Source organism: Pristiophorus japonicus, unplaced genomic scaffold, assembly GCF_044704955.1.
Source record: "Pristiophorus japonicus isolate sPriJap1 unplaced genomic scaffold, sPriJap1.hap1 HAP1_SCAFFOLD_29, whole genome shotgun sequence".
Taxonomy (NCBI): Eukaryota; Metazoa; Chordata; class Chondrichthyes; family Pristiophoridae; genus Pristiophorus; species Pristiophorus japonicus.
The window spans coordinates 559,903-578,857 of NW_027252668.1; the positions used below are offsets into that span (position 1 = coordinate 559,903).

Sequence of the window (18,955 nt, forward strand, 5' to 3'; positions counted from 1 at the left end):
AAAAGTGCGTGTAAAGTGCACGTGAAAAGTGTGTGCGCTTATGAAGTGTGCGCGCAGTGTGTGCATGAGTGTGTGCGTGTGAGAGTGGCTGTCACCATCATCGGCAGTCCCTCGGAATCGAGGAAGACTTGCTTCCACTCTAAAAGTGAGTTCTCAGGTGACTGAACAGTCCAATACGAGAGCCACAGTCCCTGTCACAGGTGGGACAGACAGTGGTTGAGGGAAGGGGAGGGGAGGGTGGGACTGGTTTGCCGCACGCTCCTTCCACTGCCTGCGCTTGGTTTCTGCACGCTCTCGGTGACGATACTCGAGGAGCTCAGCGCCCTCCCGGATGCACTTCCTCCACTCAGGGCGGACGGGTCTTTGGCCAGGGATTCCCAGGTGTCGGTGGGGATGTCGCACTTTATCAGGGAGGCTTTGAGGGTGGTCCCTTGTAACGTTTCCTCTGCCCACTTGGGGCTCGTTTGCCCGTGAAGGAGTTCCGAGTAGAGCGCTTGCTTTGGCAGTCTCGTGTCGGGCATGCGAACAATGTGGCCTGCCCAGCGGAGCTGGTCGAGTGTGGTCAGTGCTTCAATGCTGGGGATGTTGGCCTGGTCGAGGACGCTAACGTTGGTGCGTCTGTCCTCCCAGGGGATTTGCAGGATCTTGCGGAGACATCGTTGGTGGTATTTCTCCAGCGACTTGAGGTGTCTGCTGTACACGGTCCATGTCTCTGAGCCATACAGGAGGGCGGGTATTACTACAGCTCTGTAGACCATGAGCTTGGTGCCAGATTTGAGGGCCTGGTCTTCGAACACACTCTTCATCAGGCGAACGAAGGCTGCGCTGGAACACTGGAACACTGGATGCGGTGTTGGATCTCGTCGTAGATATCTGCCCTTGTTGATAGTAGGCTCCCAAGGTATGGAAAGTGGTTCACGTTGTCCAAGGTCGCGCCATGGATTTTGATGACAAAGCAATTTTGATTTTGATGTGCGAGCCTGGAGCAGCTGAGAGAGATTTATAGATGAGCTAATAAGAGGATAAATATACAAGAAGAGGATTTGGAACAGGTCTGAACTCTGTCCTCCCTCTCCCGATTCAGTGGCGTGAAGTGTGTATGTCTGTGCCTCTTTCATCATCATCATCACAGTCCCTCGGAATCGAGGAAGACTTGCTTCCACTCTTAACATGAGTCCTTAGGTGGTTGAACAGTCCAATATGAGAACCACAGTCCCTGTCACAGGTGGGAAAGATAGTCGTTGAGGGAAGGGGAGAACATAACAACATAAGAATTCGGAACAGGAGTAGGCCATCTAGCCCCTCGAGCCTGCTCCGCCATTCGACAAGATCATGGTTGATCTGGCCGTGGACTCAGCTCCACTTACCCGCCCGCTCCCCGTAACCCTTATTGGTTAAAAATCTATCTATCTGTGACTTGAATACATTCAATGAGCTAGCCTCAACTGCTTCCTTGGGCAGAGAATTCCACAGATTCACAACCCTCTGGGAGAAGAAATTCCTTCTCAGCTCGGTTTTAAATTGGCTCCCCCGTAGTTTGAGGCTGTGCCCCCCTAGTTCTAGTCTCCCCGACCAGTGGAAACAACCTCTCTGCCTCTATCTTGTAAGGAGGGTGGGACTGGTTTGCCACACGCTCCTTCCGCTGCCTGCGCTTGGTGCTCTCGGCAACGAGACTCGAGGTGCCCAGCGCCCTCCCGGATGCTCTCCCTCTACTTAGGGCGGACTGGTCTTTGGCCAGGGACTCCCAGGTGTCGGTGGGGGATGTTGCACTTTATCAGGGAGGCTTTGATGGTGGTCCCTTGTAACGTTCCCTCTGCCCACCTTTGGCTCGCTGGCTGTGAAGGAGTTCCGAGTAGAGCGCTTGCTTTGTGTGTGCGAGTGTGTGTGCGCATGTGCCTCAGTGTTGTGTGCCCATGTGCTGGGTGGGCACAGGACTGAGACGGGGGGCAATGCCCAGCGCTTTGGATCACCTTGCCGACGCAAGGCTGCTCGCGCTGATCCGCAGTGTGCCGGACGGGAGTGAGCTCAGCTCCTGCCCGACGTTCCCTCGTATTTCATTTCGTCCCCCCACCCCCCCGGCGAGCGAGCCCTTTAATTGGCCCATTCAAATCTTCGCGCATGCGCTGCTTTTCCCACATAAAAGCCGGTGAACGGCCTGCGCGGAAACTCCAGACCGTCGCGCGGCCTAATGGGAAGCTTGCACCTGCTCCTCCTTGACCGGTCTGGGCAGCACCCCACAAGCCCCCATTCCTCGCGGACGGGAAGCTGTGCCACCTGTAATAGAGCGCCGCCTAGTGGAGTGCTGATGTAATAACAACAAACGCTCGTGTCGCGAGGTCGTGTGATCACCGTTCTCATCGCAGAAGTTTACCGCACGGAAGGGGACCATTTCGGCCCATCGTGTCCGCACCGGCCGACAAAGAGCTACCCAGCCTAATCCCACTTTCCAGCTCTCGGTCCGTAGCCCTGCAGGTTACAGCACTTCAAGTGCACATCCAGGTACTTTTTAAATGTGGTGAGGGTTTCTGCCTCTACCACCCTTTCAGGCCGTGAGTTCCAGACCCCCACCACCCTCTGGGTGAAGACATTTCCCCTCAAATCCCCTCTAAACCTCCCCCCAGTTACTTTAAATCTATGCCCCCTGGTTGTTGACCCCTCTGCTGTGGGAAACAGGTCCTTCCTATCCACTCTATCCAGGCCCCTCATCATTTTATACACCTCAATCAGGTCTCCCCTCAGCCTCCTCTGTTCCAAGGAAAACAACCCCAGCCTATCCAATCTGTCCTCATAGCTAAAATTCTCCAGTCCCGGCAACATCCTCGTAAATCTCCTCTGTACCCTCTCCAGTGCAATCACGCCCTTCCTGTAATGTGGTGACCAGAACTGCACGCAGTACTCCAGCTGTGGCCTAACCAGTGGTTTATACAGTTCAAGCATAACCTCCCTGCTCTTGTATTCTATGCCTCGGCTAATAAAGGCAAGTATTCCGTATGTTCTGAACCACCTTATCCACCTGGCCTGCTACCTTCAGGGATCTGTGGACCTGCTCTCCAAGGTCCCTCTGTCCCTCTACACTGCTCAGTGTCCAGCCATTTAATGTGTAATCCCCTTGCCTTGTGAGCCCTCCCCAAGCCCTCTCGGAGGAGCCACCTTGTAGCGTATGTGCTTGTGCAGTGGTGCCCACCGATATCACACCGCCCGGCCGCCCGTACCTGATGGTAGAAGCCCGCAGACTGTCCTTGACCTGCAGTAGGTTGTAGGTGTGCCACATGTCTTCTGACTCCTCGGGCATCAGGGTCACCTGGCTGCGGGGAAAAGACAGCCATGAGGGCCACTCGCGAGACAACACGAAAGTCAGACAGACTTGCATTTATATAGCGCCTTTCACCCCCACCGGGCGTCTCAAAGCGCCGAACAGCCAATGAATACTGCAGCCCCCGCCTGCTCTCTCGGGTGGGACGTGAAAGATCCCACGGCCACTATTTCGAAGAGGGGCCGGGGAGTTCGCCCCGGTGTAATGTGGGAAACCGCGGCGGCCAATTTGCGCACAGCAAGCTCCCACACACACAGCAATGTGATAAATGACCCGGATAATCTGGTTTTTTTTGTTATGTTGATTGAGGGATAAATATTGGCCCCGGGACAACCGGGGAGAACTCCACCCCACCCCAACCCCCCCCAACTCTTCTTCGAAACAGTGGCCGTGGGATCTTTCTCGTCCCACCCGAGAGAGCAGACGGGGCCTCGGTTTAACGTCTCATCTGAAAGACGGCACCTCCGACAGTGCGGCACTCCCTCAGCACTGCACTGGAGGGTCAGCCTGGATATTTTTGTGCTCAAGTTCCTGGAGTGGGACTTGAACCCACAACCTTCTGACTCCGAGGTGAGGCTGCTGCCCACTGAGCCACGGCTGATACGGCAGGATTATGAAGGCAGCAGGGCCTGTGAAACATGGAAAATAGGTGAAGGAGTAGGCCATTCGGCCCTTCGAGCCTGCACCGCCATTCAATAAGATCATGGCTGATCATTCACCTCAGTACCCCTTTCCTGCTTTCTCTCCATACCCCTTGATCCCTTTAGCCGTAAGGGCCACATCTAACTCCGTTTTGAATATGTCCAACGAACTGGCCTCAACAACTTTCTGTGGTAGAGAATTCCACAGGTTCACCACTCTCTGAGTGAAGAAGTTTCTCCTCATCTCAGTCTTAAATGGCTTACCCCTTATCCTTAGACTGTGTCCCCTGGTTCTGGACTTCCCCAACATCGGGAACATGCTTCCTGCATCTAATCTGTCCAATCCTGTCAGAATTTTATATGTTTCTATGAGATCCCCTCTCAGTCTTCTAAATTACAGTGAATATAAGCCGAGTCAATCCAGTCTTTCTTCATATGTCAGTCCTGCCATCCCGGGAATCAGTCTGATGAACCTTCACTGCACTCCCTCGATAGCAAGAATGTCCTTCCTCAGATTAGGAGACCAAAACTGAACACAATATTCAAGGTGTGGCCTCAAGAGTTGGAGCTGAGGGTGGATTCACTCTGGAGCATCCACGATGCTGAGAATGACGTATCACGTGCAGCGAGTTGGTCTTACGGCAGGAGAAGGGTCCACAGCCAGATAGGGAATGGAAGACCAGCAGGAAGAGCAGTGCAAGGAAGGTAGTGCAGGGGTCCCCTGCGGTCATCCCCCTGCAAAACAGATACACTGCTTTGAGTGCTGTTGGGGGGGATGACTCATCAGGGGAGGGCAGCAGCAGCCAAGTTCATGGCACTGTGGCTGGCTCTGCTGCACAGAAGGGTAGGAAAAAGAGTGGGAGAGCAATAGTGATAGGGGACTCTATTGTAAGGGGAATAGATAGGCGTTTCTGCGGCCACAACCGAGACTCCAGGATAGTATGTTGCCTCCCTGGTGCAAGGGTCAAGGATGTCTCGGAGCGGGTGCAGGACATTCTGAAAAGGGAGGGGGAACAGCCAGTTGTCGTGGTGCACATTGGTACCAACGATATAGGTAAAAAAAGGGATGAGGTCCTACGAGATGAATTTAAGGAGCTGGGAGCTAAATTAAAAAGTAGGACCTCAAAAGTAGTAATCTCGGGATTGCTACCAGTGCCACGAGCTAGTCAGAGTAGGAATCGCAGGATACATAGAAACATAGAAAATAGGTGCAGGAGTAGGCCATTCGGCCCTTCTAGCCTGCACCACCATTCAATGAGTTCATGGCTGAACATGCAACTTCAGTACCCCATTCCTGCTTTCTCACCATACCCCTTGATCCCCCGAGTAGTAAGGACTTCATCTAACTCCTTTTTGAATATATTTAGTGAATTGGCCTCAACTACTTTCTGTGGTAGAGAATTCCACAGGTTCACCACTCTCTGGGTGAAGAAGTTTCTCCTCATCTCGGTCCTAAATGGCTTACCCCTTATCCTTAGACTGTGACCCCTGGTTCTGGACTTCCCCAACATTGGGAACATTCTTCCTGCATCTAACCTGTCTAAACCTGTCAGAATTTTAAACGTTTCTATGAGGTCCACTCTCATTCTTCTGAACTCCAGTGAATACAAGCCCAGTTGATCCAGTCTTTCTTGATAGGTCAGTGGAATCAGTCTGGTGAACCTTTGCTGCACTCCCTCAATAGCAAGAATGTCCTTCCTCAGGTTAGGAGACCAAAACTGTACACAATACTCCAGGTGTGGCCTCACCAAGGCTCTGTACAACTGTAGCAACACCTCCCTGCCCCTGTACTCAAATCCCCTCGCTATGAAGGCCAACATGCCATTTGCTTTCTTAACCGCCTGCTGCACCTGCATGCCAACCTTCAATGACTGATGTACCATGACACCCAGGTCTCGTTGCACCTCCCCTTTTCCTAATCTGTCACCATTCAGATAATAGTCTGTCTCTCTGTTTTTACCACCAAAGTGGATAACCTCACATTTATCCACATTATACTTCATCTGCCATGCATTTGCCCACTCACCTAACCTATCCAAGTCACTCTGCAGCTCATAGCATCCTCCTCGCAGCTCACACTGCCACCCAACTTAGTGTCATCTGCAAATTTGGAGATACTACATTTAATCCCCTCGTCTAAATCATTAATGTACAGTGTAAACAGCTGGGGCCCCAGCACAGAACCTTGCGGTACCCCACTAGTCACTGCCTGCCATTCTGAAAAGTCCCCATTTACTCCTACTCTTTGCTTCCTGTCTGACAACCAGTTCTCAATCCATGTCAGCACACTACCCCCAATCCCATGTGCTTTAACTTTGCACATTAATCTCTTGCGTGGGACCTTGTCAAAAGCCTTCTGAAAGTCCAAATATACCACATCAACTGGTTCTCCCTTGTCCACTCTACTGGAAACATCCTCAAAAAATTCCAGAAGATTTGTCAAGCATGATTTCCCTTTCACAAATCCATGCTGACTTGGACCTATCATGTCACCTCTTTCCAAATGCGCTGCAATGACATCCTTAATAATTGATTCCATCATTTTACCCACTACCGATGTCAGGCTGACCGGTCTATAATTCCCTGTTTTCTCTCTCCCTCCTTTTTTAAAAAGTGGGGTTACATTGGCTACCCTCCACTCGATAGGAACTGATCCCGAGTCAATGGAATGTTGGAAAATGACTGTCAATGCATCCGCTATTTCCAAGGCCACCTCCTTAAGTACTCTGGGATGCAGTCCATCAGGCCCTGGGGATTTATCGGCCTTCAATCCCATCAATTTCCCCAACACAATTTCCTGACTAATAAGGATTTCCCTCAGTTCCTCCTCCTTACTAGACCCTCTGACCCCTTTTATATCCGGAAGGTTGTTTGTGTCCTCCTTAGTGAATACCGAACCAAAGTATTTGTTCAATTGGTCTGCCATTTCTTTGTTCCCCGTTATGATTTCCCTGATTCTGACTGCAGGGGACCTACGTTTGTCTTTACTAACCTTTTTCTCTTTACATATCTATAGAAACTTTTGCAATCCGTCTTAATGTTCCCTGCAAGCTTCTTCTCGTGCTCCATTTTCCCTGCCCTAATCAAACCCTTTGCTGAGTTCTAAATTTCTCCCAGTCCCCGGGTTCACTGCTATTTCTGGCCCATTTGTATGCCACTTCCTTGGCTTTAATACTATCTCTGATTTCCCTTGATAGCCACGGTTGAGCCACCTTCCCTTTTTTATTTTTACACCAGACAGGGATGTACAATTGTTGTAGTTCATCCATGCGGTCTCTAAATGTCTGCCATTGCCCATCCACATTCAACCCCTTAAGTATCATTCGCCAATCTATCCTAGCCAATTCACGCCTCATACCTTCAAAGTTAGCCTTCTTTAAGTTCTGGACCATGGTCTCTGAATTAACTGTTTCATTCTCCATCCTAATGCAGAATTCCACCATATTATGGTCACTCTTCCCCAAGGGGCCTCGCACAATGAGATTGCTAATTAATCCTCTCTCATTACACAACACCCAGTCTAAGATGGCCTCCCCCCTAGTTGGTTCCTCGACATATTGGTCTAGAAAACCATCCCTTATACATTCCAGGAAATCCTCCTCCACCGTATTGCTTCCAGTTTGGTTAGCCCAATCTATGTGCATATTAAAGTCACCCATGATAACTGCTGCACCTTTATTGCATGCACCCCTAATGTCCTGTTTAGCTCAGATGAATACGTGGCTTGGTTGGTGGTGCAGCAGGGAGGGATTCAAATTCCTGGGGCATTGGAACCGGTTCTGGGGGAGGTGGGACCAGTACAAACCGGACCGTCTGCACCTGGACAGGACTGGAACCAATGTCCTAGGGGGAGTGTTTCCGAGTGCTGTTGGGGAGGAGTTAAACTAATGTGGCAGGGGGATGGGAACCTATGCAGGGAGACAGAGGGAAACAAAAAGGAGACAAAAGCAAAAGACAGAAAGGAGATGAGTAAAAGTGGAGGGCAGAGAAACCCAAGGCAAAAAACAAAAAGGGCCACTGAATATAAAGGGGCTGCAGGAGGGGTCAAAGCTAAAAATCATGGATTAAAAACTAGTATTAAAACACTTTACCTAAACGCACGCAGCATTCGAAATAAAGTAAATGAGTTGACGGCACAAATCATTACAAATGGGTATGATTTGGTGGCCATTACAGAAACGTGGTTGCAGGGTGGCCAAGACTGGGAATTAAACATACAGGGGTATCTGACGATTCGGAAAGATAGACAAGAAGGGAAAGGAGGTGGGGTAGCTCTGTTAATAAAGGATGATATCAGGGCAGTTGTGAGGGATGATATTGGCTCTAATGAACAAAATGTTGAATCATTGTGGGTGGAGATTAGAGATAGTAAGGGGAAAAAGGTCACTGGTGGGCGTAGTTTATAGGCCCCCAAATAATAACTTCACGGTGGGGCGGACAATAATCAAGGGAATAATGGAGGCATGTGAAAAAGGAACGGCAGTAGTCATGGGGGATTTTAACCTACATATCGATTGGTCAAATCAAATCGCACGGGGTAGCCTGGAGGAGGAATTCATAGAATGCATACGGGATTGTTTCTTAGAACAGTATGTTACAGAACCTACAAGGGAGCAAGCTATCTTAGATCTGGTCCTGTGTAATGAGACAGGAATAATAAACGATCTCCTCGTAAAAGATCCTCTTGGAATGAGTGATCACAGTATGGTTGAATTTGTAAGACAGATTGAGGGTGAGGAAGTAGTGTCTCAAACGAGCGTACTATGCTTAAACAAAGGGGACTACAGTGGGATGAGGGCAGAGTTGGCTAAAGTAGACTGGAAACACAGACTAAACTGTGCCACAATTGAGGAACAGTGGAGGACTTTTAAAGGAGCTCTTTCATAGTGCTCAACAAAAATATATTCCAATGAAAAAGAAGGGTAGTAAGAGAAGGGATAACCAGCCGTGGATAACCAGGGAAATTAAGGAGAGTATCAAATTAAAAACCAATGCGTATAAGGTGGCCAAGGTTAGTGGGAAAATAGAAGATTGCGAAAATTTTAAACGACAGCAAAGAATGACTAAGAAAGCAATAAAGAAAGGAAAGATAGATTACGAAGGTAAACTTGCGCAAAACATAAAAATAGATAGTAAAAGCTTTTACAGATATATAAAACGGAAAAGAGTGACTAAAGTAAATGTTGGTCCCTTAGATGATGAGAAGGGGGATTTAATAATGGGAAATGTGGAAATGGCTGAGACCCTAAACAATTATTTTGCTTCGGTCTTCACAGTGGAAGACACAGAAACCATGCCAAAAATTGCTGGTCACAGGAATGTGGGAAGGGAGGATCTTGAGACAATCACTATCACTAGGGGTGTAGTGCTGGACAGACTAATGGGATTGAAGGTAGACAAGTCTCCTGGTCCTGATGAAATGCATCCCAGGGTATTAAAAGAGATGGCGGAAGTTATGGCAGATGCATTCGTTATAATCTACCAAAATTCTCTGGACTCTGGGGAGGTACCAGCGGATTGGAAAGCAGCTAATGTAACGCCTCTGTTTAAAAAAGGGGGCAGACAAAAGGCAGGTAACTATAGGCTGGTTAGTTTAACATCTGTAGTGGGGAAAATGCTTGAAGCTATCATTAAGGAAGAAATAGTGGGACATCTAGATAGGAATAGTGCAATCAAGCAGACGCAACATGGATTCATGAAAGGGAAATCATGTTTAACTAATTTACTGGAATTCTTTGAGGATATAACGAGCATGGTGGATAGAGGTGTACTGATGGATGTGGTGTATTTAGATTTCCAAAAGGCATTCGATAAGGTGTCACACAAAAGGTTACTGCAGAAGATAGAGGTACGCAGGGTCAGTGGAAATGTATTAGCATGGATAGAGAATTGGCTGGCTAACAGAAAGCAGAGAGTCGGGATAAATGGGTCCTTTTCGGGTTGGAAATCAGTGGTTAGTGGTGTGCCACAGGGATCGGTGCTGGGACCACAACTGTTTACAATATACATAGATGGCCTGTGAAGAGGGGACAGAGTGTAGTGTAACAAAATTTGCAGATGACACAAAGATTAGTGGGAAAGCGGGTTGTGTCGAGGACACAGAGAGGCTGCAAAGAGATTTAGATAGGTTCAGCGAATGGGCTAAGGTTTGGCAGATGGAATACAATGTCGGAAAGTGTGAGGTCATCCACCTTGGGAAAAAAAACAAAAAAAGGGAATACTATTTGAATGGGGAGAAATTACAACATGCTGCGGTGCAGAGGGACCTGGGGGTCTTTGTGCATGAATCCCAAAAAGTTAGTTTGCAGGTGCAGCAGGTAATCAGGAAGGCGAATGGAATGTAGGCCTTCATTGCGAGAGGGATGGAGTACAAAAGCAGGGAGGTCCTGCTGCAACTGTATAGGGTATTGGTGAGGCCGCACCTGGAGTACTGCGTGCAGTTTTGGTCACCTTACTTAAGGAAGGATATACTGGCTTTGGAGGGGGTTCAGAGACGATTCACTAGGCTGATTCCGGAGATGAGGGGGTTACCTTATGATGATAGATTGAGTAGACTGGTCTTTACTCGTTGGAGTTCAGAAGGATGAGGGGTGATCTTATAGAAACATTTAAAATCATGAAAGGGATAGACAAGATAGAGGCAGAGAGGTTGTTTCCACTGGTCGGGGAGACTAGAACTAGGGGGCACAGCCTCAAAACACGGGGGAGCCAATTTAAAACCGAGTTGAGAAGTAATTTCTTCTCCCAGAGGGTTGTGAATCTGTGGAATTCTCTGCCCAAGAAAACAGTTGAGGCTAGCTCATTGAATGTATTCAAGTCACAGGTAGATAGATTTTTAACTAATAAGGGAATTAAGGGTTGTGGGGAGCGGGCGGGTAAGTGGAGCTGAGTCCACGGCCAGATCAGCCATGATCTTGTTGAATGGCGGAGCAGGCTCGAGGGGCTAGATGGCCTACTCCTGTTCCTAATTCTTATGTTCTTATGTTCTCACCAAGGCCCTGTACAACTGCAGTAAGACCTCCCTGCCCCTGTACTCAAATCCCCTCGCTATGAAGGTCAACATGCCATTTGCCTTCTTCACCGCCTGCTGTACCTGCATGCCAACCTTCAATGACTGATGTACCATGACACCCAGGTCTCGTTGCACCTCCCCTTTTCCTAATCTGTCACCATTCAGATAATATTTTGTCTTCCTGTTTTTGCCACCAAAGTGGATAACCTCACATTTATCCACATTATACTGCATCTGCCATGCATTTGCCCACTCACCTAACCTATCCAAGTCACCCTGCAGCCTCTTAGCATCCTCCTCACAGCTCACACCGCCACCCAGCTTAGTGTCATCTGCAAACTTGGAGATATTACACTCAATTCCTTCATCGAAATCATTAATGTATATTGTAAATAGCTGGGGTCCCAGCACTGAACCTTGCAGCACCCCACTGGTCACTGCCTGCCATTCTGAAAAGGACCCGTTTATCCCGACTCTCTGCTTCCTGTCTGCCAACCAGTTCTCTATCCACGTCAATACATTACCCCCAATACCATGTGCTTTAATTTTGCACACTAATCTCTTGTGTCAGACCTTGTCAAAAGCCTTTTGAAAGTCCAAATACACCACATCCACTGGTTCTCCCTTGTCCACTCTAACAGTTACATCCTCAAAAAATTCTCGAACATTTGTCAAGCATGAAGTGAAGGAGACTGAAACTGGGCCAGTGACATGGTGCAAGTGATGTAGGGCCAGTGATTTGTGGCCAGTGAAATTGGTGGGGATAGCTAATACAGGTTGTACCTCTTTGGTTCAAAAACATAAGAACATAAGAAATAGGAGCAGGAGCCGGCCATTCGGCCCCTCGAGCCTGCTCCGCCATTCAATAAGACCATGGCTGATCCGATCATGGACTCAGCTCCACTTCCCCGCCCGCTCCCCATAACCCTTCACTCCCTTATCGCTCAAAAATCTGTCTATCTCCACCTTAAATATATTCAATGACCCAGCCTCCACAGCTCTCTGGGGCAGAGAATTCCACAGATTTACAACCCTCTGAGAGAAGAAATTCCTCCTCATCTCAGGTTTAAATGGGCGGCCCCTTATTCTGAGACTATGTCCCTCGTTCTAGATTCCCCCACGAAGGAAACATTCTCTCTGCATCCACCTTGTCGAGCCCCCTCGGAATTTTATACGTTTCAAGAAGATCATCTCTCATTCTTCTGAACTCCAATGAGTATAGGTCCAACCTGCTCAACCTCTCCTCATAAGTCAACCCCCTCATCTCTGGAATCAACCGAGTGAACCTTCTCTGAACAGCCTCCAATGCAAGTATATCCTTCCTTAAATACCGAGACTATCTGTGCTTCGGCATCAGGTGGGCCTGAGGGAGAGGAGGGTTTATTTTTTTTAAAGTTTTGATTGGCCACTGCGATTGTCAGTCAGTGAGTGTGTTCAGCGATTGGCCGGAGCGACTGTCAGTCAGTGAGTGTGTTCGGTGATTGGTCGGAGTGACCGTCAGTCAGTGAGTGTGTTCAGCGATTGGCCGGAGCGACTGTCAGTCAGTGAGTGTGTTCAGCGATTGGCCGGAGTGACTGTCAGTCAGTGAGTGTGTTCGGTGATTGGCCGGAGCGACCGTCAGTCAGTGAGTGTGTTCAGCGATTGGCCGGAGCGACTGTCAGTCAGTGAGTGTGTTCAGCGATTGGCCGGAGTGACTGTCAGTCAGTGAGTGTGTTCGGTGATTGGCCGGAGCAACTGTCAGTCAGTGAGTGTGTTCAGCGATTGGCCGGAGTGACTGTCAGTCAGTGAATGTGTTCAGCGATTGGCCGGAGTGACTGTCAGTCAGTGAGTGTGTTCGGTGATTGGCCGGAGCAACTGTCAGTCAGTGAGTGTGTTCAGCGATTGGCCGGAGTGACTGTCAGTCAGTGAGTGTGTTCAGCGATTGGCCGGAGTGACTGTCAGAAACATAGAAACATAGAAAATAGGTGCAGGAGTCGGCCATTCGGCCCTTCTAGCCTGCACCACCATTCAATGAGTTCATGGCTGAACATTCACTTCAGTACCCCATTCCTGCTTTCGCGCCATACCCCTTGATCCCCCTAGTAGTAAGGACTTCATCTAACTCCTTTTTGAATATATTTAGTGAATTGGCCTCAATAACTTTCTGTGGTAGAGAATTCCACAGGTTCACCACTCTCTGGGTGAAGAAGTTCCTCCGCATCTCGGTCCTAAATGGCTTACCCCTTATCCTCAGACTGTGACCCCTGGTTCTGGACTTCCCCAACATCGGGAACATTCTTCCTGCATCCAACCTGTCCAAACCCGTCAGAATTTTAAACGTTTCTATGAGGTCCCCTCTCATTCTTCTGAACTCCAGTGAATACAAGCTCAGTTGATCCAGTCTTTCTTGATAGGTCAGTCCCGCCATCCCGGGAATCAGTCTGGTGAACCTTCGCTGCACTCCCTCAATAGCAAGAATGTCCTTCCTCAGGTTAGGAGACCAAAGCTGTACACAACACTCCAGGTGTGGCCTCACCAAGGCCCTGTACAACTGTAGCAACACCTCCCTGCCCCTGTACTCAAATTCCCTCGCTATGAAGTCCAACATGCCATTTACTTTCTTAACCGCCTGCTGTACCTGCATGCCAACCTTCAATGACTGATGTACCATGACACCCAGGTCTCGTTGCACCTCCCCTTTTCCTAATCTGTCACCATTCAGATAATAGTCTGTCTCTCTGTTTTTACCACCAAAGTGGATAACCTGTGTTCAGTGATTGGCCGGAGCGACTGTCAGTCAGCGAGTGTGTTTAGTGATTGGCCGGAGTGGCTGTCAGTCAGCGAGTGTGTTCAGTGATTGGCCGGAGCGGCTGTCAGTCAGCGAGTGTGTTCAGCGATTGGCTGGAGCGACTGTCAGTCAGTGAGTGTGTTCAGCGATTGGCCGGAGCGACTGTCAGTCAGTAAGTATGTTCGGTGATTGGCTGAGAGAGTCGCCCACAGGCTGTCAGCACGTGCGCCCGTGCGCACACACACACAGGAACCCGAGTGCTGTCTGGTTCGGAAAATTATCTGTTCCGGAACCAGTCAGGTCCCGAGGGTGCCGGACCAGAGAGGTCCTACCTGTACTGAGGAGAACTCCAACAAATTACAGGAGGACATTAATAAACTAGCAGAATGGGCATATAATTGGCAAATAAAGTTCACCACAGATAAATGCGAGGTATTACATTCTGGGAGCAAGAATAGGGAGGTCACGTATTACTGGGAGGGTGAGAGTCTGGGTGGGGTCGAGGAACAAAGGGATCTCGGATACACATACACAAAGCACTAAAAGATACGACGCGAGTTAACAAGGCCATAAAAAGGCAAACCAAGAACTAGGGTTTATTTCTAAAGGTACAGAATTGGAGAAGTAGAGAAGTTGTGCTTAACCTGTTGCGAACCTCGGTTAGACCACACTTGGAATACTGCGTACAGTTCTGGTCACCATATTATAAAAAGGATATAGAGGCACTGGAGAGGGTGCAGAGATTTACAAGGACGATGCCAGAAATGTGAGGGTATAAATATCAGGAAAGGACGAGCAGGCTGGGTCTCTTTTCTCTTGGAAAAAGGTGGCTGAGAGGTGACTTAATAGAGGTCTTTAAAATGATGACAGGTTTTGATAAGAGTGGATACAGAGAGAGTGTTTCCACTTGTGGGGAAGAACATAACTAGGGGCCATCAATATCAGATAGTCACCGGGAAATCAAATAGTGAATTCAGGAGAAACTCCTTTACCCAGAGAGTGGTGAGAATGTGGAACTCACTACCACAGGGAACGGTTGAGGTAAATAGTATCGATGTATTTAAGGGGAGGCTGGACAAGCGTATGAGGGAGAAGGGAATCGAGGGTTATGCTGATAATCGAGGGTTCGATGAGGAAAGACAGGAGGAGGCTCGAGTGGAGCATAAACGCCGGCACGGACTGGTTGGGCCAAAAGGCCGGGTTCTGTGCCGTATACCCCGTGTCATCCTGTGTAAATGGGCAAATTATACTCGCACACAAAATACTTGAATTTTAAGATGTGGGCAGCACGGGAAAGGGCAGGATTTATTGTAGCAAAGGGTCAGCCATGTAGGATGGGACTGCAGTCTCTTGGGACGGAACTGCAGGATCCCCTTCCCTGAAGGACTGCCAGTTCTGGGCCCCGTCCCTCAGGAAGGGGATTATTGGCCTTGGAGGGGAAGTCGGGGGGGAGGGGCGGGCAGATTCACCAGAACGATCCCGGGGCTCAAAGGGTTACATTATGAGCCTGTTCCCCCACTCAATCAGATCCTGGCTGATCTGTACCTCAATCCCATCTACCCACCTTTGCTCCAAACCCCTCGAGACCCTTACCCAACAACAATCTATCGGTCTGAAGTCTTTTTTTTTCCTCCTTTTAGGGGATCAAGGGGTATGGCGAGAAAGCAGGAATGGGGTACTGAAGTCGCATGTTCAGCCATGAACTTATTGAATGGCGGTGCAGGCTCGAAGGGCCGAATGGCCTACTCCTGCACCTATTTACTATGTTTCCATGTTTCAAAGCTCCAATTCACCCCCAGCATCCACAGCTTTTTGTGGGGACAGAGTTCCAGATTCCCCCTAACCCTCTGTGTGAAGAAGTGCTTCCTGACATCAGCCCTGAACGGCCTGGCTCTGATTTGAAGGTTATGCCCCTTGCTCTGGGCTCCCCCACGACCCGAGGATGTAGTTTCTCTCCATCGACCCGATCGAATCCTTCAATCATTGTCAACACCTCGATCAGATCACCCTTAATCCTCGATACTCGAGGGAATCCAGGCCCAGTCTATGTATCTGTCCTCATAATTTAACCCTTTTAGACTACACCATTCATGTCCTCGGAACGTCCCAAGGTGCTTTACAGCCAATGAAGTACTTCTGAAGTGTCGTAATGTGGGAAACACGGCAACCAATTTAAGCACAGCAAGCTCCCACAGACAGCAATATGACAATGACGTTGGTTGAGGGATAAATAGTGGCCCCAGGGCAGAACTCAATCTGCTCTTCTTCCAACAGTATTTGTCGGATTATACATCCACCCGAGAGGGTAGACGGGGCCCTCGGGTTTAACGTCTCACCCGAAAGACGGCCCCCACCCCCCCGACAGCGCAGCGCTCTCTCAGTACTGGCACCGGGGGCGTGTCGGCCTGGATGGCGGGGGCTCGAGTCTCTGGGATGTGGGCGTCGCTGGCAAGGCCGGCATTTATTGCCCATCCCTAATCGCCCTCGAGAAGGTGGTGGTGGTGAGCCCCCTTCTTGAACCGCTGTGGTGAAGGTGCTCCCACACAGTGCTGTCAGGGAGGGAGTTCCAGGATTGTGACCCAGCGACGATGAAGGAACGGCCGAGATATTTCCAAGTTTGGATGGCGTGGGACTTGGAGGGGAACGTGGAGTTGGTGGTGTTCCTGTGCTCCTGTTGCCCTTGTCCTTCTCGTTTCGACTGACCTAGTGGAAGGTAAGCTCTTAACCCTCCATAACCCAGAAATCGGCAAGGTCCCGGCCTGCAAGACCATCAGCAGGCCGGGACCATTGGAGGGAGCAGCGAGAGGGGGCATACCGCTGCAGGGAGCAGCGCGTGCTGCTACAGGAGGGCGACGGCTGCGAAGCCAGGTCGCTGACTGCAGTGCGGGCGGGCACAGCAGGAGGGGCGAAGGAGCGGCGAGAGTTCGTCGAGGGAAGTGACCGGGGCCCAGGAGAGGCGTGAGTCTGGGGCCCAGAAGAGGTGAGTGCCCAGGGGCAGCACGGGCCAGCCCATACTGCGATACGTGTGCACTAGTTCCGTGCAGCAGAGCTGGTCTCCAGTTAGTCTTGGGTAATCCTTACCCCTGGACCAAGGCCTCGCTCTGTCAAGCCCGTGTGGTGCCTGGTGTGCAACGGTCAACTCACGTTAAAAAAATCCACACACAGGCATCTTCCCCCACCCCCTTCAACATGTAGTTCCTTCATTGAAACACCCGTGAACTCATCCCTTCTTGGCGTGGAAGCAAGTCATCCTCGCTTCGAGGGACTGCCTATGAACCTCTAGGCGGCAGAGGTCGCGGGTTTGGGAGGTGCTGCCGAAGAAGCCTTGGTGAGTTGCTGCGGTGCATCTTGTAGATGGTGCACACTGCAGCCAGGGTGCGCCGGTGGTGGAGGGAGTGAGTGTTGAAGGTGGTGGATGGGGTGCCGCAGAAGCAGCTCGAACCCACGACATTCTAACTCAGGATTATCCCCCCCCCCCCCCCCCAGGGCCCCCGTTACCGGGGTTGACCACGGGCCCCCGTTACCGGGGTTGACCGCGGGCCCCAGTTACCGGGGTTGACCGCGGGCCCCAGTTACCGGGGTTGACCGCGGGCCCCAGCTACCGGGGTTGACCACGGGCCCCAGTTACCGGGGTTGACCACGGGCCCCAGTTACCGGGGTTGACCACGGGCCCCCGTTACCGGGGTTGACCGCGGGCCCCAGTTACCGGGGTTGACCGCGGGCCCCAGTTACCGGGGTTGACCGCGGGCCCAGTTACCGGGGTTGACCACGGGCCCCAGTTACCGGGGTTGACCACGGGCCCCAGTTACCGGGGTTGACCACGGGCCCCAGTTACCGGGGGTGACCCCCGGCCCCAGTTACCGGGGTTGACCCCAGGCCCCAGTTACCGAGGTTGACGACAGGCCCAGTTACCAGGGTAACCGGTCCCCCATCCCGGTTACCAGGGTAACCAGTCCCCCCCCCGGTTGCCGGGGTAACCAGTCCCCCCCCCCCCGGTTGCCAGGGTGACCCCAGGCCCCCCCCCCCCCCGGTTGCCGGGGTGACCCCAGGCCCCAGTTACCAGGGTAACCAGTCCCCCATCCTGGTTACCAGGGTGACCCCAGGCCCCCCCCCCCGGTTACCAGAATGACCCCAGGCCCCCCCCCCCGGTTGCCGGGGTGACCCCAGGCCCCGCCCCCCCCGGTTACCAGGGTAACCAGTCCCCGCCCCCCCCAGTTACCAGGGTGACCCCCAGTCCCCCCCCCCCCCCAGTTACCAGGGTAACCAGTCCCCCCCCCCCGGTTACCAGGGTGACCCCAGTCCCCCCCGGTTACCAGGGTGACCCCAGTCCCCCCCCGGTTACCAGGGTAACCAGTCCCCGCCCCCCCCCGGTTACCAGGGTGACCCCAGTCCCCGTCCCCCCCGGTTACCAGGGTGACCCCAGTCCCCCCCCCCCCGGTTGCCGGGGTGACCCCAGGCCCCGCCCCCCCCGGTTACCAGGGTAACCAGTCCCCGCCCCCCCCAGTTACCAGGGTGACCCCAGTCCCCCCCCCCCCCCCCCCCCAGTTACCAGGGTAACCAGTCCCCCCCCCCGGTTACCAGGGTGACCCCAGTCCCCGCCCCCCAGTTACCAGGGTAACCAGTCCCCCCCCCGGTTGCCGGGTGACCCCAGGCCCCGCCCCCCCCCCAGTTACCAGGGTAACCAGTCCCCCCCCCAGTTACCGGGGTGACCCCAGTCCCCGCCCCCCCAGTTACCAGGGTGACCCCCAGTTACCAGGGTAACCAGTCCCCCCCCGGTTGCCGGGGTGACCCCACGCCCCCCCCCCCGCGCTTACCCCGAGTTGTCCCGATCGAGCAGTTTACTCAGCAGCTTCATCCCGCCGCTCGCTCCCGACACGCACCGCGCCCGCCCGCCTGGCAGCGCACTGTGACCCCTGGCCGCCGCGCCATCTTTGATAGGGGCACCGCATGCGCAGTGCGGAGGGAAGGGGGGGACCCGCCATCTTTCATGGGGGCACCGCATGCGCAGTGCGGAGTTGGCGCGCCATCTTTCATGGGGGCACCGCCTGAGTAGCGCTAATGTGGGGGGGGGGGGGGGGCGCCATCTTTAATGGGGGCACCGCATGCGCAGTGGGGAGGCGGCCGGCCATCTTAGCTGCAGGCTTGGCCCCCGACCTCTGCTCTTGGCCTCTGACCTCTGCTCTTGGCCTCTGACCTCTGCTCTTGCAGCCACGGTTCCTTCG

At 51.9% G+C, this 18,955-nt stretch overlaps 1 protein-coding gene across 1 annotated transcript in view; it reads right to left on the reverse strand.

Annotated features, from left to right (window-relative positions):
• pelo (pelota mRNA surveillance and ribosome rescue factor) overlaps positions 1–18,640 on the reverse strand; it is a 46,769-nt gene extending 28,129 nt beyond the window's left edge. The window contains exons 1-2 of the mRNA XM_070872082.1: positions 18,548–18,640; positions 3,213–3,305 (exon numbers count right to left, since the gene is read on the reverse strand). Coding sequence (XP_070728183.1) covers positions 3,213–3,305; positions 18,548–18,588 — 134 coding nt within the window. The 5' untranslated portion in view covers positions 18,589–18,640. The remainder of the gene's footprint in view (positions 1–3,212; positions 3,306–18,547) is intronic.
• Between the last annotated feature and the right edge of the window lie 315 nt (positions 18,641–18,955).